Source organism: Salmo salar, chromosome 23 (genome assembly GCF_965601325.2).
Source record: "Salmo salar chromosome 23, fSalSal1, whole genome shotgun sequence".
Lineage (NCBI taxonomy): Eukaryota > Metazoa > Chordata > Actinopteri > Salmoniformes > Salmonidae > Salmo > Salmo salar.
In genome coordinates, this window is record NC_138313.1 from 33179649 (window position 1) to 33204926 (window position 25278).

At 42.1% G+C, this 25278-nt stretch overlaps 1 protein-coding gene across 1 annotated transcript in view; it reads left to right on the plus strand.

Annotated features, from left to right (window-relative positions):
• ell (elongation factor RNA polymerase II) overlaps positions 1 to 20828 on the plus strand; it is a 46204-nt gene extending 25376 nt beyond the window's left edge. Inside the window, exons 3-12 of the mRNA XM_014169746.3 lie at positions 2776 to 2897; positions 3927 to 4090; positions 5266 to 5516; positions 11359 to 11483; positions 17082 to 17208; positions 18335 to 18905; positions 19291 to 19357; positions 19515 to 19686; positions 19866 to 19910; positions 20011 to 20828. Of these exons, the coding sequence (XP_014025221.1) occupies positions 2776 to 2897; positions 3927 to 4090; positions 5266 to 5516; positions 11359 to 11483; positions 17082 to 17208; positions 18335 to 18905; positions 19291 to 19357; positions 19515 to 19686; positions 19866 to 19910; positions 20011 to 20127 (1761 nt within the window). The 3' untranslated portion in view covers positions 20128 to 20828. The remainder of the gene's footprint in view (positions 1 to 2775; positions 2898 to 3926; positions 4091 to 5265; positions 5517 to 11358; positions 11484 to 17081; positions 17209 to 18334; positions 18906 to 19290; positions 19358 to 19514; positions 19687 to 19865; positions 19911 to 20010) is intronic.
• The last annotated feature ends 4450 nt before the right edge of the window (positions 20829 to 25278 follow it).

The following is a 25278-nucleotide window of genomic DNA, read 5'->3' on the forward strand; positions in this document are numbered from 1 at the left end:
TGGATAAAGTATTTTTGAGAGGGTAGTAATTCACCACCTGACTGTAACGTCTGTGTGAAGTTCCAGTGTCCATAGATAACTGCCAGTAGGCACAAGCAGTAGCCCATTGCTGCAGCATTACTGTTGGTTGGTTGGCCCCGGCCTGCCTGCAGTGGGATCAGGGCATCTGTTGCGTGGAGCCTCAATCAGCCCACATTCACAGCTGGGGCCCGACTCTGTAATCCTGTACTGTGTCAGACTGACTCACCCCTCCTTTGCCTTCCAGTGAGTCCCACTGCCTCTTAATCATCGCAGGTTACACACACACTCACTACCCTTGTAAATTGTGTGTGTGTGAGATCGACATACTCTTACTGATGAGGGGTGTCTGGTGTGCACATCTGCAGTCACCTCAGTTATCCGGAAGTGGTGAATTGATGATATTCAGCGGAACTTTTGAATGAGGAAGCATGATCAGGAAGTGGTGAATCGATCATATTCAGCGGAATGTTTGAATGAGGAAGCATGATCATTGTCCTGTTTGTTTTCTTCTTGTGAAGTAAGATTATTGTAATATCCAGGCTACCTCAATTGGACATTACAATAATGGGTCTAATCCCATTCAGAGTTTCTTATAAACACACAAGGCAATGGGTTGATAACGCCGCACTGTGAAAGGCTAGATCTCTTCATGTGGGGCATAAAAGGCAGGTTTGTACTGGAGCTGAGGCTGAGCGTCTCACATAACCGAGAGCCCAGTGTTTATTTATAGTTGGCCACCTGCAGGCTCCACACGTGTTAGGACCTTGGGTAAACCGAGCTGGGCTGCTAGCGCGAGAGGGAGAGAGACCGAGATGGCGGTCTTTGAGTATATCAGCCCCAGTGTGTTAGAGGAGCAGTGGGTCACAGCTCTCCAACACTGCAGGGAGCCAACAGACCAAGCCAGGGGTCAGCCTGCTCAGCAAGCCTGCCAGAACTCCCAACAACACCGCCCTCTCCCCTGGCCATGCCTTGCTCTACCCCAGCCAACACTCTGTTCTTCTCTCAAGCCTGGAGCTCCACTCCTGTTAGACAAGTCAGACTTGCTCACATACCCAACTACCCTCTACCCCAGCAGGCGTAGGTTTAAAAAACAAAACAAACCCCAAAAAAATCCTCATGGGAGTCCAAGGCCCTAATTCTAGAATTTGTTTTCCATTGTAAGAGAGGGAGGCGTATGGCTTTAAAATCGGTCTTCATTTCTCCAACCTCTCGCTGCCAGTTTAACCTTACTCACTGTTGCTTGAAAAATATTTACTGGGTGTTTCACTGAAAACTGAACTCTGACAGCTCAACCAACACCTGTCTATAGTGATACTGGAATCGGGATCTGTTTTACAAGAAAACCCAACATCTGCATCACATGGGTCTCTTAAAAGCAACCCACTGTTTGGCTAATTATTTTCCCTCTTTAAAAACAAAGTCCAACAGATGTGTGGGCCAGCTACGAACCCTGTGATTAAGAGGCCTCAGCGTTTCGGTAGTAGTCTAGGCGGTAATTTCACTCATTCCCAAGTTTGCCTAGAAGCAACACCTGTAACGTGGGAGCAGTAGAGCAATTATGGCCAAATAGGCGTGACTACTTCAGAAATACCTATGAGTAACGATTCACTGCTTGTTACATTTACTTACATTACCAGTTAAACAAGCAGAATGTCACATATCAGTGGGGACTTGTGGACTAGCCTAGCTCAGCTATGCATCCCCATCTTTTAGCCTCAAGCCTCACCCTGTTACTCATCATCCTCCCACATCGTCACCATGCCAGCATGATAGACACCTACCTATACTGTGCATTTGTTTTTACAGTACACATACAGGTAACTGCCAAAATAAAGGAAACACTTGAGTAATAGAGGGATACTAAGTATATTGAAAGCAGGCGCATCTACACAGATGTGGTTCCTGAGTTAATTAACATCCCATCGTGCTTCATGTATAAAAATTCCCAGTTGCCCATTATTTGGGCTACCATGGCTAGAAGAAGAGATCTGACTTTGAAAGAGGGGTCTCAAAGGGTGTGTGTGTGTCGGCCATCAGATCTCAACCCAATTGAACAATTCTGGAGCGGTGCCTGAAACAGCGTTTTCCACCATAAACAAAACACCAAATGATGGAATTTCTCGTGGCAGAATGGTGTTGCATCCCTCCAAAAATTGTTCCAAACACATGTAGAATCTATCCCAAGGTGCATTTAAGCTGTTCGGGATTTGGTGTCCCAAACGCCCTACTGACACTATGCTGGGGGGTTCCTTTATTTTGGCAGTTACATGTATGTCGCTCATAAGTTACAGGGTGGCGAGTGGGTTTACTGTTGTAATGCTGTTGTTGGCTATACAGCTTTATTCACTGAACATGTCAGAACACCTGGTGGGCCTGGGGCATGCTCCAAGGGATTCAAACAACGTTGTAGATTTGAGGTTTAATTTCTAGAATTTACTTGAATCCCTATTCTACTGAGGCCTAGTACTACTCACCCATATGTTTGTGTGTGCAGTAAACTATATTGCTCATAAGTTACATGGTTGTGGTGAGTGGTTTTACTGTATCTGGAAGTGCACCGGGGGGGGGGGGGTTGTGTGTGAGTGAGACGTTCAGCAAATAACACTGTTAGATTTGTTCTCTAAATCTGTGACATCAGCTACTGGATGTATTGGATTGAATAGATTATGGATGACCTTTCCTATATTGATCATTTAAATGCACTCTCGGGAAGAATGTCAGCCATTGATTTATAATGTTCTCCTCCGTCCACAGAAAATCTCAATACCACGGTCGGAAAATCCGAATGAGCTGCGGACGTTTACTTTCTACTTGTCCAATGTTGGTAGAGACAACCCACAGGGAAGTTTCGACTGCATTCAGCAGTACATCACCAGGTGAGTGAGCACAGAGGCACTGGCCTCATCCTCTCTTTGACATATGAGACATTCATCACTCATATACACGCATAATAAGCATTGATGCATGCTAACACAGTTGACACTGTTGAATGAAGCTACCATGACTCCACTCTGTCAGTAGGTTTGAAAAAGTCTATTTGGACAGGCTAAATTGAGTAACTGTTTGCATACGGAGAAGTTTGTTAACATGGTTAAGAGCTGAACTGGATTAGGAGAGTTCTGAAAAATGTTTGGAGGAGAACTTCCTGATCACAGGCTTTGGTGCAGAGTGAGTGCCATCTGTTCTCAAGTGTGCTTTCTGTCCTATTTGCCTCCGTCTGATCAAAGACAAATGTTGAGCACATTAATTCAATTGGGCCAGATGTCTGCGTATTGAGGTGGAAGGAGAGGAACTGACTCCCGGCTCTGACTGTCTAGTTTAACACCCATGTCCTCAACTATTTCTAATGAGAGACTGGGTCGGCTGGAGTTCACCCATCGACCTGGATCCTCATGAGCCTCTAATTCCGCTATAAACCCGGGGCAGAGCCACTGAGGGCTGCCAATTTCGTTATATCCCCTGCCAAACCGTCGTCAACGTGAGGAGGAATCAAAGACAGGGAAAACCAGGAAAGAATAGGATTTGATGCAACATTGGTTTGATAATGTGGGAATCCACAGTTGAATAGACAATCAAATGATGGTGCACTCTATGCAGTGGTATGTCATGAATATTAGCACAGCAAGGTGCGTTGGGCAGCATAAGGAAAGGCTAAGACAGAAAATTGTTACATTAAAAAAAACTTCCTCAAGTCTTTATTTTATTTTTTTTGCAATAAAAGCAATGATTTAGTGTCTTTTTGTTACATGTTCCTCAAACTGTAAGCTAATGCCATTTGGATGTGTCTACTCAAAGTTAAAAGTTTGTACCTTTTTGTAGGGAAGCTAAGAGAATCTCCCCAAGCGTGGGAGTGAGTTGACCTGTTGGTCTTTGTTTCTGTGTAACCCTCTCCTCCGTTGTCCCAGTGAAGGGAGCATTCAGCTGGACTGCCTGGGTGGGATCCAGGACAAGATCACTGTGTGTGCCACAGACGACTCCTATCAGAAGGCCAGGCAAAGCATGGCTCAGGCAGAGGAGGAGACCCGCAGCAGGGGTGCGATCGTCATCAAGCCTGGGGGGAGATACGTGGGTAAGGCCCTTCGTCATTACGCTTTACACTCAGCTGTGGTAAGGGCCTTCGGTCAGAACCAGCTCAGTCAAACAGAACATAGGCTACTAATTTAAAAGGCCTGTAGCCCTGTCTAGGATATATGCATACTGTATTAGAAAGAGGTTTTTCATTCCTGTTTGTTTTGTGACACTTTCCCTCATGTCGGTTCACATTCAGGGTGAATGCTGATGGTGAGCCGTCTCGTATTAGGGTGTGTTTGGGTCTCGCGACAGTGAGCCAGAGCAGTGGCAGGCTCATCAGCTAGGCTATAATTCAATATGGTGTTATTTCCGCATCAGTCAAGCAGCCCTTCGTCCTCCTAGTGAGGCCCTGTCCAGTGGCAGTTTTAGCCTCCTATCCTAGCCGCCTCCAGTCTAGAGATTGTATTTCCACACTGAAAACACACGCGCGCGCACACACAGAGACAAGCATGGCTGCTTAAAGTGAACATCAGACTGGGCTTTTTACTAGTCTCAGGAGTGCTGCATACTGAAACTGTTTCTGTTGCACTTCAGTAAAGACCATAGTAGCCCTGAACAGAAACAAAGTAGAAGTGTATCTAGAACTGAAACACCATAATCTCTGTTATGCATTGCTGTTTTTTTATTTTTTATTAAGCTTCTAGGATGCGCTGTAATTGACTTGTTGGAGAGGAAGTCAGAAACGGTGTGGTTTAATTTATTTTCAGTCCCAAGCTGTGCCTTAGTCACACTCTATCTCCGTATGACCTTAATTCTGGTGAAAATGGCTGAGCTCACAGCGTAGGGATAATTGCATGCTCATGGTTCCCTGTGTGGGGCCCAATGGGCTGGCCGGATGGTTAGGTGCTCAGAGCTTCACACAGTTACGTCTCTGACTCAAACGAACCAACTAACTGCCCAGTCACCACAAACACCATCACAGGTTCACAGATGTCTGATTAATGTGGCTGTTTTGCCAGGAAGCAGCTTGTTCAACTGTTTGTACTGTGGTAAATTTATAGACAACTTAGGTTCTCTCATAAAGTTCACCCTGATAGGAGTGTTTGCTTTTCTCTGTTGAATAGAACTTCAGATGGCCCTAGAACTTCTCATTACAACCCCAACCATACATGGTTAGATGTCACAAAGGCTCAACCTTTCTTACACACAACAATGTTGCTTTTCTTTTCTCAGGTAAGAAGGTGCAGATCCGGAAACCAGCACCTGGCCTGTCTGACATCGCTCCGTCGCGGCGGACGTCGCGGCCTGTCATAATCTCCAGCAGCACGGGGAAGAAGAGCACGGCGCAGCAGAGGCCCCTGAGGGAGCGCCTCACCCACCTGCTGGCCCTCAAGCCCTATAGGAAGCCGGAGCTCATCCTGCGCCTGCAGAAGGACGGCCTCTTGCCCTTCGACAAAGACTCTCTTGACAGCCTCCTGCAACAGGTTAGTCAAGTCAGTCACATAGGCAGGGGCTTTCTATACATTTTTTTATGGGGTGGCCAAGGGGGACCAAGAACCAGTCATGGGTGGCCATGGGGTATCACAAATAGCTTTGAAAATGTATGCATTGTGTTAATTTGTATCTGCCCTAATTTATTAAAATAAATTCATTTGAAAATTAACATGGGGAAAATATTCAAGTTCAGTGGTTTCTTCCCCCCCCCCCCCAAGAAATGTTGTGAAATCTGCATTTCTATACAATTTAAAAGTTTTAAAGCTAGTCACCGCAATTGAAACAATAAAAAATGGGCTCCCCGCCTTAGGTTTGCTAAAAAGCTGATGGATGGGCCTGGAGAAATGTAACCATTCAAATTCATAGACGGCTATGGATGCAAGGACTGACCTTTCATGAAATCAAAATGATAGTTTTAGCCATGTTTTGAGGCTATACGGTGTTTGTTTACATTTACGTTGTTTATAAACATTGTCGTAAAATAATCGTATATTTTGGGTTCTGATGGGATACGACAGTTGAACTAAGCTCATATTCATCAAGAATCAAGGGGTGTATCTGTAATTCATTTATACTTTTTTTTGATGTAGCAACTAAGGATTTCAGCTTTAAAATATGATTTGGAGAACAGCAAAAATTATTCAAGACATCATCACTTTGGCTGCTGTAGCTTCATTCAACTCAGTCGATAAGGGATGCGTAACACTTTAGGACAAACGCATGCCACACAACAATTAGCTGCTTTACACTAGCTGAGCGCTGGGATTAAAAACAATCGTTTTACTTTCCTGTCAAACAGCAGTTAGCTATCCATCTTCAACCTCGCACTATTCAGGTTTCAGTTAATGCAGCTGCACTCTCCATGGTCCTAAAGCCAGCCAGACAAGCCTTCGCACCTGCTCCAAGGCATCCGCATGTTCCTTAACTCGGGACTGCCGTATAGAAGGAATTCCAGCCCGAGCAGAGAAGTATGAGATTGAACTTGTAACACTTGTCCCTGTTAACAGTACTATCAACGTTTCCCTCTACTGTGGGAATTGTAATCGAATCAACTTCATATTATCCACTTTCAATGCAACATACCATGCTAATATTATTTAATGAGAATAAGCACAAGAATTGCACAGTCTGGAACGATCTAGTCATTAACAGAGCAAAACGATGATAGTTATCTTTGGAGTAACATATCGTAGTGGTCTACCCAAATATCACCCAACCTTAATGCAAAACTAACTATGCAGGAGATTTTGCAGAGCGCGTCGGAGTAGGATTCTATTGCATTGACAGGCACGAGCGGTCAGGAGTAGATGCACTTGTTTTGAGATCAAAACAAAGCCTCCATGTTAGCCACGGGTGCACATTTGTTCATTTTCTTTGCTAGTTGGTGAGTTATTAGCCCAGTTATAGCTCATTTGTAGTCAGCAATAGGGGAGTGGTTGCTTCCTACAAGAGCACATAACGTGTACATTTCTAGACATCTTTGAAAAGCGAGTCGAGCTTTTTTGTCTTATTAAAAGGGCATTGTTGTATTTCTAGACAGGCTTGAATAAACTAAGTAGCCAATACGCAGAGTAGCATACATTTTGTCGTAGACGCTATAGTGATGATTATGATGATGGTATGTGAATAATGCATTTCATTTAGTTGTGGTTTCTTGCATCAAACACAATACATTTTCAGTCACCACCTTGTCTGAAGGACAAGTGGATAGACAGGTTCATGTCAAACCCTGCATGTTTTTTCAAAAGTCTCATGGAATGTAGGCCTTCATTGAACACCACACATTGGCTGATAATGTAGGCTGAAGGATAGAACAGCTACTTCCATGTTAAAATGTTGTGGGATGGATTTTCTGCATTGTTTTTTATGGTAGGCCACTCTGGTAGGCCTACATTATTATGAAAGCCACAGTAGTCTACTTGGCCGCTGTTAAAATTAGGGCTGATCCCGTTTAGTCGATTGTTTGGTCGATAGGCTGTTCTTTAGTCGAGCAAGTTGCAAAAACAAATGGTAATAATCATTGTGTACAAGAGACCTGTCTGATTGGACTGATCCATTGTGGAGGCTGTGGGGATGGCACAGTCCATCACTCTAAGATGTGCTACTGAAATAGTAAACTCAGCAAAAAAGAAACGTCCTCGCACTGTCACCTGCTATTTGTATGAATATAACAAGATTCAACAACTGAGACATAAACTGAACAAGTTCCACAGACGTGACTAACAGAAATGGAATGTGTCCCTGAACAAGGGGGGGGGGGGGTGTCAAAATCAAAAGTAACGGTCAGTATCCGGTGTGGCCACCAGCTGCATTAAGTACTGCAGTGCATCTCCTCTTCATGGACTGCACCAGATTTGCCAGTTCTTGCTATGAGATGTTACCCCACTCTTCCACCAAAGCACCTGCAAGTTCCTGGACATTTCTGGGGGGAATGGCCCTAGCCCTCACCCTCCGATCCAACAGGTCCCAGACGTGGGATTGAGATCCTGGCTCTTCGCTGGCCATGGCAGAACACTGACATTCCTGTCTTGCAGGAAATCACGCACAGAACGAGCAGTATGGCTGGAGGGCCATGTCAGGATGAGCCTGCAGGAAAGGTACCACATGAGGGAGGCGGATGTCTTCCCTGTAACGCACAGCATTGAGATTGCCTGCAATGACGACAAGCTCAATCCGATGATGCTGTGACACACCGCCCCAGACCATGACGGACCTCATTCCTTCGACAATAACCGTGAATCCGACCATCACCCCTGATGAAACACAACCGTGACTCATCAGTGACGAGCACTTTTTGACAGTCCTCTCTGGTCCAGCGATGATGGGTTTGTGCCCATAGATGACGTTGTTGCCGGTGATGTCTGGTGAGGACCTGCCTTACAACAGGCCTACAAGCCCTCAGTCCAGCCTCTCTGTCTATTGCGGACAGTCTGAGCACTGATGGAGGGATTGTGCGTTCCTGGTGTAACTCAGGCAGTTGCCGTTGTTGCCATCCTGTACCTGCCCCACAGGTGTGATGTACCGATCCTGTGCAGATGTTACACGTGGTCTGCCTCTGCGAGGACGATCAGCTGTCTGTCCTGTCTCCCTGTAGCGCTGTCTTAGTTGTCTCACAGTACGGACATTGCAGTTTATTGCCCTGGCCACATCTGCAGTCCTCATGCCTCCTTGCAGCATGCCTAAGGCACATTCACGCAGATGAGCAGGGACTCTGGGCATCTTTCTTTTGGTGTTTTTCCAGAGTCAGTAGAAAGGCCTCTTTAGTGTTCTAAGTTTTCATAACTATGACCTTAATTGCCTATCGTCTGTAAGCTGTTAGTGTCTTAACGACCGTTCCACAGGTGCATGTTCATTAATTGTTTATGGGTCATTGAACAAGCATGGGGAAACAGTGTTTAAACCCTTTACAATGAAAATCTGTGAAGGTATTTGGATTTTTACGAATTATCTTTGAAAGACAGGGTCCTGAAAAAGGGACGTTTCTGTTTTGCTGAGTTTTGTTTTCTCCCGCATTGGATAGTGATTCTGAGACACATCGGTGTGCTGTTGAATTGGCTCCTTTTCCTAGACCATGTTGCTATGTGCATAATAGCAAAGGTATCCAGCATATTGGTATTGAGAACAATGCGCCTGAGGCGGCAGCGGAGTTATAGAGATGAGAAAACAGCCCTTGCCTTAATTGTCTAAGAAAAGTGAGGAGAGAGGAAACCCCAACTTAATTAGGTCTTTAATCAATAGCCTAACTGTTAAATGTGCCTGGCTTTATAAATCATCCTTATCTACTAAAATAAGAGATCCTGCTTCTGTTGCTTGTTTGTGTTTAATAGCCTACTGACTCTGTGAGCACCAAGCCTCAGGCAACCACAAATGAGTGTATTTACTCTTTGCTATGCTGTAATAAAGGCTTCACACTTTTCTTTTTCGTTAGGCCAGCCTCTCTGGTATTATTTATAATTAAATTTGTGTTTACACTGTTAATAATAACCTTGATCTCCTTATTGTTATTGCTAATGAAATGAATTATCATAGCAGCCTTAAATATATATATTTAGAACAAATTCTTATTTACAATGACTGCCTACCTCGGCCAAACCCGGACGGCGCTTGGCCAATTGTGCGCCGCCCTATGGGACTCACAATCACGGCCGGATGTGATGCAGCCTGCATTCGAACCAGGTATTGCACTGAGATGCAGTGCCTTAGACCACAGGTCTATATTTCAATACTTATATACGCTACTGTATCAATCATTCATTTTTAGTTCGTCATAACACAACATACGAGTCATTCATGATTTGAAATGCAATCAAGTATTTTAGTTTTTTTTTATAAAAAAGCAAAGCGACCATTGAATATTAAATAAGCCGTTCCATTTCAGAAATTACATTCACAAATGAATGTGACTGTTTCTAGTCTTTGCTGTAATAAAGGCTTTACATTGTTTTATTTGTACAACAGCCTCTCTGGTATGCTTCATTTATTTTATTTTTTTTACATTGTTCCAATCGCTCAAAAGTTGTTGTAATCTAACAGCACCTGTTTGGCACTCCTAATATGGATGCAGCATTTGCTCCTTCTTTTTCTTGATCAGTATTTTCCACAAGTCAAATGTTTTCCACACATCTGACTTCCCCTTTACTGCCTGAGCAACCAGTAAACATTCCCCCGTTTCAGATTTATTTGTCAAGTCCTATGCATTCATTTTGCTGTTATGTGTTCAGAGTTTGTTATAATCGATTTATTTATGTGATTATGATATGCAATAGGCCTAGGTCAGGCCCTATTGGTCATCTGCATACATCACGTAAAGAGAGCAAGGGTTGAGGGAATAGGGATTGTTTTTCCTAAACAAATTAGGGATTTCTGTAACAACTTTTCAGTCAGAAATGGCTGTAATTGATGCAGCTTCAGCAACACGGACAGCACGATACACACTGTTCTGTGGTGGTCGCTGCAGCAGGGAAGAGAGACAACAGGTGCTCGTCAGTGCGGTCGGACAAAATCTAGTCATTTTTGTGTCTTAATTATTTAATCGAACAGTTCGCTTAACATCATACAAGCTCCGTGCGTATAGTTAATTTGATTAAAACACATAGGATGTCTATATATGGAAAAATACACGTTTGAACATTTCGACCAATTGATTGGTCGAAAGAACAGACTCTTGGTCGACCAAGATTGTTTTTAGGCGGGACAACCCTAGTTAGTTTTCATTTAAAGCGGGTGCAGCCTCTGTGCTCACAACGAACGCACGCTGGAAGTTGCACTGACTTTTTAAAACATTCAAGTTTGTGCTCAGCAGACCTGAAATTTGCTTGGTGCTGGAAATGGAGGGAACATTGGTCCCAAAGCCGGCCCACTAAACTGCCAGAACAAACGCACTGCATTTTCTCTCTAATCTGAGCCAGATTGACAGCGCTCTGGTCACCCTTAGTGCCAGAGCGCCACCCACCCCCAATTCACATTGGGTCAATCATATTTCAGGCCGGTGCCACCCATCTTATAACACCCATTCTCATAAGGTAGAGTGCCTTTCACAACAGGTTGGGTTTGCTGGGCCTTGGCAGACCGTGGGCCCTTCTGAGCTCTGTCCCACAACAGATAAATTAGTCACAGGACCCAAGCCTTCAAGACACTTAGAGCCAGGGCTTAGCCTGTGGTTACAGGTAAGTCCTAGCCGGCCCTGAAGCCCACTGCAAACAAGTCAGTCACTGCCAGTGGTGCAGGGTATTAATGGTGCATTTCTTGAGAATAGGCTTAGGAAATGCATTCTTCCAGAATACTGCATCATGGCATTATTGTAATGCACTGATTGCTGTCGCTTGTCTCTAGGTGGCTAACCTAAATGGGAGAGACAACACCTTCACATTGAAGGACTCTTTGTTTAAGGACATTCAGAAGGACTGGCCAGGCTACACTGAGGGAGACCAGAAACTTCTGAAGAGGATCCTTGTTCGGTATGTGCTAGTTGGTGCTATATTACTATACCGCATGCCATATTAAACCAATGCTTTTGTGTGTAGCTCCACCTGTCAATAACTGCCAGCGGCATAAACCAGCAATAATGGGATCATCCCCACATTGGTTTCTGGAGTTTATCACCTCTGCTTTGTGTGTTGGTTTAAACAAACTTCCATAGAATCCCAGGAGCTCCAGGTACGCTCAGGAAAAGTAGATTCTAGTCTGAAACCAGGCACTGCTCTCTCTGTGTGGATCCCTGCTCTGAGTATTCCCTCTGCCCTGTTTTGTTGACAGGACTAGCTGGCTTTTTTTTTTCTTGCTGGGACCCAGTGGAAAAAGCTGTTTAAGATCTGGGGCAGTAAGGAAATGCACATCCCAGCTAAATTTAGAACAGGCATTGCAGAGCGCTTAGCTGGGTTTACGGCGTTGACCCAAAGTTGTTGGACTCAATACAGCAGGGAATATTTCACACACTCAATTATTAAATGTTTCTGTGGAAGTCATCCCAAAGCAATATATTTCAACCATATGTCTTTTTGGACTGGACTTTGAGCTTGGCTAGCTTATGAGCTGACCACCCTCCCTCCCCTAAAGTTTGAACACCAGCCGTAGTCACGCAAGAGTAGTGCAGCAAAATGATCTGAAGGCCTGTGATGCAACACTGTTCCAGCACATGCTGATCCATGTGTGAGGTGGCACTGGTCCAAGGTCCAGGCCTGGGCTTGCTTGTCTTCAGTTGGGACTTGACCAGAGCACAGCAGCCAAGCCTTTCCCCTAGTCTGCTCTCCCCACCCCTCTAGCGCTCTCTCACACTCTCTGGCTTTTTCTCTCCCTCTTTCTCCTCCCTACCACTCGCTCTCTGTTGGGGTGGGGTTTGGACATTTCCCCAGTGTATCCCACTGCCCCCTACTGTCCACACTACCAACATACACAAATAACTTTCTGTTTATGTACACATTACACACCCTTTCTATTTTTTTTATGCAACTGTAACTTAGCATCTCACCCAAGGCTTTGTCAATGATCTGTTTATGATGTCTGACTTGTGTTAAACCAGGTCCGTTTTATCTGTCTGAGACTGAATGGCATTGAGTTGAGGAAAATAACAGAATGTAGACCAAGGCCACCATAATGCTGTAATGTGCCAATATGTCACATTTCCATTGGAACAGGGAATAGAGTTAACCTTGGAGTTGGCGCTATGAATTAACACAACCACCTAGTACTAGTTTCATTGCAGACTTGCCAACTCAATGGGGCTCTACTTGTGAACATTAGAAAAGGTTTGTTTAAACTTTTTCTCCATCTCAATGCGCGTTAGTCAATTAAAAACGCCAAAGTAGTTGCTCGTGAGCACCCACTGTTATCTGTTCCCCACCGATAACCTGGCTGATTTAGCTCTGTGCTAACCTGCACAGCTGGCGGTGATTTTATATATGATTCAAATTCCATATCATCCAATTAAACTCGTTGATGTAGTTGGACATGATCCAACACTTGTTCCTGAAAGCGAACAGCACGTTCTGATTAAAAAACTAGATCACATGCTTGACTGGCTGGTCAAATAGCTCTATGTAGCGCTTAGCTCCAAGTAATTGTCGCAGATGATGGAAAGGGTTTGAATCTCACATGAATTTTTCCCCCCTTTTGAAATGTATAATTACATTTGTGTTGCTGTGTTGAGAAGTGGAGCCAAAATCTTGTAAATGACTGTTACGAATACATTTAAATAGAATTCTCTTGTTGACACACAGGCTACTGGCACTGCTACCTAAATAATAATCACTGCTATATTACATACACATGTAGGCTACACTTTACATGTACAATATTTTATATGCCTAATTATAATCACCAGCTATTTTCAATCCAGGACCAACAGTGAACAGTGTTTTTCTTAACAGAAATGTTTGTTGAATGTTATATTGTTTTTGTGCATCTCTGATCTGTTGATTACCTGGGTCATTTAATGTTTTCATGTGTATCTGAGTTATTGGCATTCAAGCAGGCAGAAGTCCGTCCGGCAGGATGGAGCACTGTGAGGAAGTCTCTTTCGCTACATTGGAAGTTAATAAGAATACGACTTTAAGATCGTGAAAACGTCTATCATGCATGTCAGATTTAAATACTATCTGATGTCATAACTCTCAAATGAGCCATTGATCATATTTTTGAGAGATTCCTACCTTAGGAAATGTGTAATTTAACAGAGGGTCTTGCAAATGTTTCCTATTTGTCTGCCCCTTTAGTCCAGGGGGGTGCATCGTATGGCGCCAAATCCTAGAGATATTATAGAAAGGAGATATGGATCCAATGAATGAAGGAACGTATAACGCCCCACCCAGCAGGTTGTCGACCAATCGCGTTCACGTTGTCATTATGGAGACACCTATTTCCAACCAATTTTCCATAAAACATATTAACGCGCTAGAACTGATGCACATCAAGAAATCAGGCAACAAAGCACAGGAAAAACGACTTTAGGCGCTCTAGAGCACATTGGATATATTTGCAACATTCTGTTCATTCCAATGTCGACTTTTCTCATATTAAACCATATAAAGCGAAGGGTTTTACACATGCTCAATTCTTGGGTCTCTGGGGCTGCCCAAGTAAAACATTTAAATGGAAGTTATGGAACTCCCTCGCGTGGTTCTTTTTATGGGCAAAAGTCCTCAATGAAACTGACATTAAATGTGGAGAATGATATATTTGCCTCTGGCCATCAAGTAGCCTATTAATTTATATGCCATAGTGGGAAACCATTTTGATACAATAAATATGTTGAAATGACAATATCACTGAAGTCATTGCAAATCAATTTGTGCCACTTGTGTAGCCTACCTGTAGCTGGCAAACCAATTTAATAAATAGCCTAACTTCAATGTTATTATGCCATTAAGGGACATGTTTAGTTAATTAAATTGGAAGCTATCAAAGCTCTATCGCAATTGCCGATCAGTTGTTAGAACATATTAGATTGACGGTAACAGCGGTCAGATTAGGCTACAAGTAAAAAATATATATATTTTTTTTAAACTGTTGACAAGCATATTCACTTACATTATTTAATTTAGTGATTTAAAGTTATAACCCCATCCTCAGTAGCCTATTCCAGCATGGTTTGGGAAACACAAGCACTTCTTACCTCAATCGCCTCGCTATTCATGTTGAATAAATCTTAATTTGAACTAAGCAAGCTGCTAAATCATTGAGTTTACATCTTGACTACATATAGTCTAGTTGCTTAGACAATCTGAAATTAATGTAGGCCTATAGGCTACCTGCCTTTTATCTAAGCAAACAATGGCAAAGTTGAATTACAATCAGTCTGTAGCCTATGCCTATTGAAATGACAAGTCAATCTCGCAAAAGTGGCTATTTTATAATGATTTGTTGTCTTAACATCTGGCAAATAACAGCACATTTGCCAGAAAATAGCCTAGCATTAATTTTTTACGTTTGTCCAAGTATTTCTTGCTCAGAGATTAAGATCCTCTTTCCAACTTTCATCACTCAAACTCTCCTGTTGGATTTATCTATAGTTATGCATATCTGCAAAGGGGATTTATTTACAATTACAAACCTGGTTTTAGCCCTGAATGCTGATTTGGGCTGAAAGCCGTTCATATATGCATAGTCACTTTAACTATACATTCATGTACATAGTACCTCAATTGGGCCCACCAACCAGTGCTCCCGCACATTGGCTAACCGGGCTGTCTGCATTGTGTCCCACCTACCAACCCCTCTTTTTACGCTACTGCCACTCTCTGTTCATCATATAATCATAGTCACTTTAACTATACCTACATGTACATACTACCTCAATAAGCCTGACTAACCGGTGTCTGTATGTAGCCTCGCTTCTGTATATAGCCTTCTTTTTACTGTTTTATTTCTTTACCTACTTATTGTTCACCTAATACCTTTTTTGCACTATTGGTTAGAGCCTGTAAGTAAGCATTTCACTGTAAGGTCTACACCTGTTGTATTCAGCACACGTGACAAATAACCTTTGATTTGATATCAGACCATATACCACGGGTATGACAAAAATATACTGTTTACTGTTCCAATTACTTTGGCAACCAGTTTATAATAGCAATAAGGCACCCTGGGGATTTATGGTAGATGGCCAATATACCACGGATAACAACTGTATCCATGCACTCCATGCACAATATACCACGGCCCATAGCTGTGGTTTTTGGCCATATTTTATTTAACTTGGCAAGTCAGTTAAGAACAAATTCTTATTTACAATGACGGCCTACCGGGGAACAGTTGGTTACCTGCCTTGTTCAGGGGCAGAACGACAGATTTTTACCTTGTCAGCTCGGGGATTCGATCCAGCAACCTTTTGGTTACTGGCCCAACACTCTAACCACTTGGCTGCCATACCCACTTGTGCCTTATTGCTTAATCATAGCAGTCAATCGAGTTAAATCGACATCCATTGATGGGAAATGATCTGGCGAGTTTAAGGGCAAACCTCCCTATTCAAATTACTTAATGTCATAGCTCGCAATTTTTTTTTCACAATATAATAATTACTGCATTTCTAACATCGTTACAAGTTTCTACGATATTCTTAATTTGCTTGATAATGAAAAAGGGTTTATTGTATTAATATGGCAACTCCTCTCTTGCTGTGGAAAAAAAAAATGGGCTAGACTTCTAAATTGATAGTGCAGTTTGTTTAGGTGATTTTACAGCGAACTAGCTACTTTGCATGCTGATATTGTGTGTAGCTACATTTGCTGGCTGGCTACCTAGTTAGCCAGTCAGGACATAGAATTGCATTATGGATTTTTGTTGTCGACTTGAGCTGCAACAGGTTTCCACAAACATTTTCCATGTCGCTACCAACCTTATTATAACGCCAAAATGAAACATTTGTTCACCAAACTGTTTTTAAACACTCTTTTAATTTTCAGTGTTGTCGGATTTTTCCTTTTAATGTGCACTGTCGTTTTAGAGTCACTCTTTGGCAGTGTGTACCACCAGGATGTGATAATGATGGTACATGACAGCCATTTGAAGGCCATGGCTCTTGGACTTTTTTCCCCCCCATGTGCAGTAAATGTTGTGTAGACCTTTATCTTTTTCCCACAAAAGCACATGGGTGTGTGTGAAACGGATTAGCAGAAATTAGATTTTTGTCATAGGCCTATATGCGAAGACTTGCCTTTGGAATTTTGTCTAACGTTAGTAGCTAGTAGCCATCATACTATATTGGCATTCAACACTTCAATCTGGAGGTTTAAAATATCCTGCTGGTGGCCAATTTGACCTATTTTAAGAAATGCCATTGGTTGGTGGATATAAAGTATGTAGTATTTGATCAAGTGCAACTACGTTGATTGATTTTAATTGTCTGATGCGCATTTTGAGACTGAGAAAGTTTACACTTAAAATGTTCTAATGTTCGCAAGTATGGTCCCAATGTGCCTCGACCTACTTCAGCAATAGATTTAACCCGAACTCAACGTTTTTCCCAAAATAATGAAAGTCTGAATTTTGGGCTCTCTGCAATATTATTTATGTCTCACTGTGTGGTGACTCAGCTTCTGTGACTTGCTTTGTTTTAGGAAAATGAGTCAGGCCCAAAGTCAGACTCAGAACACGACCACCACCACAGTGGCTCCGCCACCTCCAGTTGAGGTCCCACTCCCAGTGAGCCCTCCCAAAGAGCTGTCCAGCAGCTCCCCGTTGCAGGTAAGCCTCCTCTTCTTCCTCCATTTCCTTCTCTTACATTTACATTTTAGCCTTTTAGCAGACGCTCTTATCCAGAGCGACTTACAGTAGTGAGTGCATACATTTTCCCCTACTGGTCCCCCGTGGGAATCGAACCCACAACCCTGGCATTGCGCTCTACCAACTGAGCTACACGCGCCATGCTCCTCCACCCCTTTATTCTTTTCCACCTCCTCCCCACAGTCCTCACAGAGTGTCCTCACAGGATGAGTTACCAAAGATTTTTATAACTAAACCAAGAGAGACCACAGCTTGTCGTTTCCAATGGGAGCAAATTAGTCATAGTGGGCAGAACAAGCAAGGAGCATTTATACATCCAGTGAAATATCTGTCTCATTGTTCTCTGTGGAGTTACTAAAGATTTTATTATTAGCTCCTTCCCCTCTGGGTTTTCACCTCAGACATCTCATGTCCTTTCCCTTCCGTTCCCTCCCTTACGCATTAGCAAATACACTCCAGTCTCCCCCTCCTTCGTACACACACAAACGCGCAATGGTGTTGAAAAGAGAGAGTTTAGGAACACTAGCTGTAAACAGAAACCCACAGCGGAGCAGTTGTCTATGTGGTCAGTCTGGTTTGGTGAGAGACGTTCGAGGAGATCTGCCAAACTAAACAGGTTAAGGAGCCGTGCCGGTCCACAGGGCTTCAAACTGGGCCTAGTGTTATTTCAGAACCAAGGACTTCCTGCTCCACTGTGATTAGGTCAGCCACTTCTAAAGTTGTTAGTGTAGGCCGGTTCAAATGAAGTCTGTTAGTAATACAATACCATGCATTGTGTGGAAAGGGCACGGTCATCATACACTCAGTGTAGCTGAGTTCCCTTTCACTCTGACTACTCTGACCTTCTCACCAGCACAGCACATCAACTTCATTTTTGTATATATTCTTTATCTTGATGTGTCATCAATAGAAACTATAGCTCATAGTCTGGATATCATAAGGTGAATGCACCATTTTGTAAGTCGCTCTGGATAAGAGCGTCTGCTAAATGACTTAAATGTAAATGTATAGTTTTTCTCAGAATCCTTAGAGGTGAAATGAGTCCACATTCCCAGTTTCGTTTTGTGCCTCACTCTGTTTCTGCCAGAAACGGCCGGCTGCGGATTTCATCGATCCACTGGCCAACAAAAAGCCCAGGATATCACACCTCGCCAACAAGGCAGCGGGACCAGTAAATGGCAAGCTGAGTTCCTCTAATGGGAAGGAGGTGAGCGGGGCCGTGGTCGCGGCAGTGGGAGACGGTGTGACATCCAGCTCCCAGCTCCCCCTGCTGGACATCCCCCGGCCCTTCGACCCACTCTCTGACGTCAGCAACGACTCCAGCCACAATGGCCGGGACTGTGAGAGCCAGGAGGCAGCCATGGCTGAGAGACTGAGCCAGCCACCCGTCTTCTCTGGGACTGCAGCACTGTCCGTACCAAGCCTGGGCCACTCGTCCCCCAGACACGTGGGCCTCGACGGGCCCCGAGGCAAGAGCTCCTCGCCTTCCCTGCACGGCAAGTCCAAGAAGAAGTCCAAAAAACACAAAGACAAGGAAAAGTCCAAAGAGAGGGAGAGGAAGGGAGTGGAGGAGCGTGTTCCTGAACCAAGAAAGGCCTGTGACATCACCTCCAGCCCTGACAACATGAAGAGCAGCAGTATTCCACACAGGAGCACAGGTGAGTTGTCATAGTATAGAGATCTATAGTCATTGTAGTAATCACATTGCTACTCAGTTAAATCAGGTCACCGATTGGCAAAATTGGGGACCTCTACTGCTAAGCATGATTCCAGCTCATGAGTTTTAAATCTGGTAATTCATCAGACATTTTGCACAATGGAAAGACAACACATACTCATCCTTCTATTTCAAATATCTGACTTTGTCCCAGTTGAAATTAATTGATCAAATGGATGTATGAACGCTATACCTAGATTACTGCAGTCTGTGTTCTTGTGAATGGAAGCCCTGACTGATGTAAGTGATAATAAGTAGTGAGTCTTCATGTATCGGCTTCAATGGAGAAAGGTTATCTTACAAAGTCACCTTGTGCTTCCTTTCAGATCTCAATGGAATGTGCAACAACACCAGTGTTCCTTCGTCATCGACTGAGATGGCAGACTATTTATCGTAAGCACTTCCTCCTTACAAAACCACAATACATGTATAATGAAATGACTGTTTCCAGCAACAGATCCTGAAGACATGGAAAGTGCGCAATTGAAAGGTATTTCATTGAATCACTCCTCTTTCTTAGTTCTGCATTCCCCCCCCCCCCTCTGAACAGGAAGTATACCGTGATTGGCTCTTCCGAGCAGCGTCAGACCTACAAGAATGACTTTAATACTGAGTACAGTGAGTACCGTGGCCTCCACTCTCGGATAGAGGGCATCACTCGGCAGTTCACTGTGCTCGACACTGAGCTCAAGCAGCTCCAACAAGGCACAGACCAGTACAAGGTACACCCCCTGGAGCATTGTGCCTACTGTTCTGCCTAAGCACTTAAGCTGCACTATGGTGCCATCCGAAGTTATTTTTGTTTTCATGTTCAACTTCAGGATTAAAATTGGAATGAAATGTTCTGACAATCACTGATTGATCCATTTTATAAATCGTCATTTTGTATTTTCTTTTACAGACAATCCACAATCAGATACTCCAAGAGTATCGTAAAATAAAAAAGGTAAGCTTTGCATCTGATTTTTTTTATTTCATTTTTTCCCCCCATAAAGCTGCTCAAGGAATTTCTCCACAAATACTGATTGTTTTTCTATCCCTCACAGACGAATCGAAACTATAGCCAAGAGAAGAATCGCTGTGAATATCTACACAACAAACTGGCACATATAAAGAAACTTATAGCAGAATATGATCATCAGCAACTTCATAACTGGCACTAGTTTGGCATTTACTCTTTTCTCTCTGGAAACCAGACAGAGAAAGAAACTGGATTCTGCTTGTTCTAAAAGTACTTATTAAAGATACCATGAAGGGAGTATTCCCCTCATTGGGGGCAAAAGCACTAGTGAGGACAAAGCAGACCACATTATATTTTTTCTTTTTTTAAGACTGTGGCATGTTTGGCCAGATCGCTGTGTAGCTACACTGCATCCGGAAAAGCTTTGGTGGTGTTTCTCATACTCTCAGCCCACCTTAGTGCACACAGATTTCTCAAAGAGTAGAAATGGAAAATCCACATTCTTTGGAGATCTCCAAACAGCCTTTCCTGGTTTGTAGACTGGGGGGTGATGGTGACACTGAAAGGGAGTCAGCAGATCTTAAGCCAAATGCAAATAGTTTAAGAGAAAAAAAATATGGATTGTGATATCACGTTTCCTGATGAACTATTTTACTGTTTTCTTTTTTAATTTATTTTTTTCTTTTTGGATTTACATAGGGGCAACAAGATCTGTTATAATTTTTACACTCAATCAGTACTACAAGGCAGTGTCTTGTTTTTGTCTTCATCTTGAATGTCAGCCAGTATTTTATGCAAAAGCTGCCATCAAATTGTCCATCTGTTGCTGTTCATAATTTGTTTCCTTTTAAAGAGATACAACTATCCCCATCAATTAATAAAGACAATGCTATAAAAACTCCAGTCAGGCACAGGTGCCTCTGTTTGGCTTTTCTTACATCTTGTTCATATGTCTTAACCAGAAGGACATAATGGAAGAGCAGCTGCATCCTCGGATGATAGGAGCTTAATGAATATAAAGGGTTAACACAAACTGGTCAAGTATTTTTCATAATTGGTCATGGTAAACTGTAATTATAGTTAGTGATGGTACTTGGCTATGCCCATCTGCTGTGGGGCAGGGTTGTTTTCAGCTTCCCTACGCAATTGTAAAGCCAGTTCACTGTCAGAAATTTGCAAAACCCACTCTCAGGCAAAATTGTACCACCTAATGCAAACAGGGAAGATGGAATAATTAGCTTCTTCAACATAATGTAGTCTGTTTAATCATAAATTGGAAGATCTTAGATATATATATTATATATATATATACCCCATGCAGCAGCATTTGCTATTGTAACTTTTCTCTGTTCAATGTAGTGGAATATATTTGTTATAATTTCCCTTCAATCAATGCAAACAATTTGCTCTTAATTACTTTTTTTCCCAACCCCGTGTTTGTTCATCAATATGATTGTCAAGGTGACTGTTAACCCAGGACCAGCCTCACATCTTCCAAGTGGAGTGGATGACTCAAGTATCCTTCTTGTGTATCTGCCAGGCTACAGTATTACAGCTCTTCAATGTGCCCCTGAAATGATCAGAAAAGCTATAATGTTTTGCAAACTGTTCTTCACTAAGCTCTCAATCCCTTCAGTCTAGTTTGGTCTAGTCAACTAATGCATTTCTGATATTGACCATTTTATGTGAATATGAAAAGTCCACTTTTTTGTTGCAAATATTAGTTACTCTTACCTAGGTTTTGTCAAAATGTATATTTTCACTTTGTCCATCAGTGCATGCTTTCCGAATGTCTTACAATGACCAGTATTAGTATCTTTACTTCAAACCGCTTCCCAAAGACATGCAAAGCCCTGATTTTAAACCTCAATATGGAAACTATTTGACAATGTTCTGACCAGCATTAATACCAAAACAAGATGCTCTCCCAGGAATTGACCAAATGGCATAATCCATTTCAGAGTAATTGTTGGTTTATTTTAAACATGCCATTTTAAACCAGTATTGCCCTATAACATGTCATCAAGCCTCTGGTTAAGATGTGAGTGGGGCTCTTATTCACTTCAAATGGGCTCTACATGCCTCTGCTTAGATGTTTCCATGTAAGTTTACTGTATTATCACACATGAAATCATCACACATGAAATCCAAACACAACACATGGCTGATGCTGAAATATTGATTTGTCACAATGCTGATTACTGGGGCTGACAGATTGCCTCTGGAAAGAGAACATTGGGGTCTTATGAATGTTTTGTGACCAGAATCCATTCTTGTCATCACTCAGTAATGTTGAGCCCTTTAAATAAAAAGTAACTTTTTTTGCTGGTCTCATACTCTCATTGAGCTGTTTTATAGAGACATTCTGATATGATTACTGTATACATTTCACTTGCGGTCAAATCCATTTTGACTCAATTCTTTTCATCAATAAAGATGGTAAATGCATTTGCTCAGATATGGAACTAGTTGTGTTTAAGTATAAACTGCCAGAACAGTATACCATGGTATGAATTGGATGTGCCAAGTGACCTGTTGTATAAGTTTTCATATGATTACAAATGCTGCTGTTTTGGCAAAGAGATGGCTTTGGAGAAGAGTCTGGGATGTTGTCGCTTAAACCCAAAGCCTGCTTTTTGAAACCATAAGGGTCTGGGACTGAAATTGATCTTTATTTCAATAAAAATTATTTAAAATCCTTATTTTGGGTCATATTCTGAGCCAGTTGTTGCATGTTAATGTATGGGCTTTCCAACCACACACTAATTATGTGGAATTGAGATTTGGGGAGAATTTGTAAAGAATTACAAATGTCAAATACAGAGGCCAAATAACATGATTTCACCCCCTTATCAGTCCTGGCCTGAGATTTTACTAAATACACAGAAAACATAATTGTCACTTTCTATAGCTGTTCCCATATAGCTATAACTTGCACCTCATTCCTGGTGCTTGAATTGCCCAGTGTCATCATTTGTTTTACTGTTGAATCTACTGCGTCTCCTGCCCCATTTGTAAATATGATTTCCTTATGATAATTGGGCAGAAAATCTATATTTAGCCCTGTGAACATGAATCATTGGAACATGTTTTCTTGATAAACTCGTATCTGGAATGTATGTTTTCTCTCCATTGTATATTGTCACACCTGTCCTTGATCAATGTGTTTACTTACCACTGTAAAAAAGCAAAATCATGGCATGTAGAGATGACAGCAGTACAGTAGTTAACAGTGAAACAGGAGCTGTGTTCGAATACTCTCACTAAGCGTATTATTTATGACGTGAATCTAGTAGCATGCTTATTGGTCATAGTATGGCTGTAGTTAGTATGCCAAAAGTTCCCGGATGTCGTACTAAATTCGCCAAAATACGGAGTATACATGCTCCATATATGTACACTATTTCCATGCTTTTAGGTATGGAACGTCGTTTGGGTCTTTGCGTGTCAAAAAAGATACGTAAAATAACACTATTTGAAGTGTCAAATAAGCTTGTTGACCAATCAGGACCTGGATATGACTGCACGTCACATAATAATTGAACACTTTCATAATTGTTTTTACGTAGTTATTACTCATTGATTACACTGTCACTCGTATTTTTTTATGTCACAACGATTCACCGATACTTCTGCTATGATGCTGGTAAAGTTGTCTCGCGCACCTGCCTCTGCCGCACGAGCGCAGACACACTTCCCCAAGCTATGGACAGTGCTGGTCATAAAAAATCTAGTTGTCTGATGGATGCAAACAATGTTCTTCCCCAAAAACATAGCAAAACGATAATCTGTTTCAGTAGCTATAGTTAGCTAGCTAACTTTCTATCTAAGTGTCATCATCTAAAATACCCGTAATTTTTAAAACCGTTCCTATTTGCTTAATGGTGGTCGGACCCACCTATGTGAAGCTTGCCACAATAGTGGAATTTGCAATTCGCCTTCAAAATAAAAGTTTCGCAATTAAAGTGATTCAAATTAATACAAATAGTGGAATCATGCCATAATGGAATAAATAGATCATGCTAAACGAGGTTGGAATGTTCTTATATAAATTCAACAAAAGACCATTTATTAACTTGACAAAAATCTGTTGAAATCAAACTGTGAATGTGTTACGACTATAGAATTGCATTGGGGGAATACTTATTTCACTGTACAGCTTTACCTATGGATTTTGGATCAATGACATGGGGTATTAGTCTACTCAGTGACATCCAGAGAACATTAGCGTCGTAGCTCTTATTGTGAGACTCTTAAACAACTGAATTGAGCCACATTATTGTACCAGTGAACCTACTATGTGTATTGAACACTATTCCAGAGGAAAAACTATGCAATGTGGATGTTTTCGAGCCTGATAATTCTGAGGAAGACTTTGGGGAAAAAAGCACTTGTGTACTGAGTAGACTGATACCCCATTTCATTGATCCCCAATCCTTAGGTAAGGCTGTACAGTGCAATTTGAATGTCAATATGCACAATAGGCTGACTGGGGAGGGGATTTCCACAGTCAAAGTCCTGCAATAAGAGCTAAGACTCTAATATTTGCAGAAACTCTTCACAGTTGTGTTCTGTAGGTGTCACTGAGTACTTATACACCATTTAATTCCTCCACATTCCAACACTCCAACCTTATTTAACATGATCTAGTCTAAATATGGCATGATTCCACCAATTGTAACCTTCTGCACCACTTTCTAATATTGACTTTTAGTTTCAAGGCGAAACGCAAATTCCATTATTGTGACTAATCTTTATTGTGGCTAGCTTTACAACACATAACCCTGTCCGGTCAAGCCATACTAGCCAGATGAAGCTAACTGGCTGCTTATAACGTTATAACGTGAGCAATAGGGTTAAGTAGCCTGCTAGCTAGTTATTTCAATAGGAGAACAATAAGTGGCTACCTAGCTAATAACATGAATTCCTAAATCGTTGCTAAGAATATTGAAAATGACTGCAGTTTCCAGTTTCTACTAGTCACTGTTTTCAGGCTGGTTGCATTGGTGCTAGCTTGGTACCAAGCTAAAGCTAGCTAGATACCCCAGAAGTTGCTAAAAACATAGGCATCAAAGATATTTGCAAATATTTTGGATCCTGATCTAATTCCAAATGCTCACACCATCGTTTTCCCATTCGGTTGAACAAATAATGCCTTATTACCAACGCAGTATTGTACAGCTTGCACATGCAAATTCAGGACACACAACATTCTATAATGGAATTGTGTTATTTGACGTGTCGAATAAAAAGCTTATTTGACCCGTCAAATACTGTTATTTGACTCGTGTATATTTTTTGACACGCAAAGACCCAAACGGCGTTCGATATTTAGGGCACATAATCCAATTCT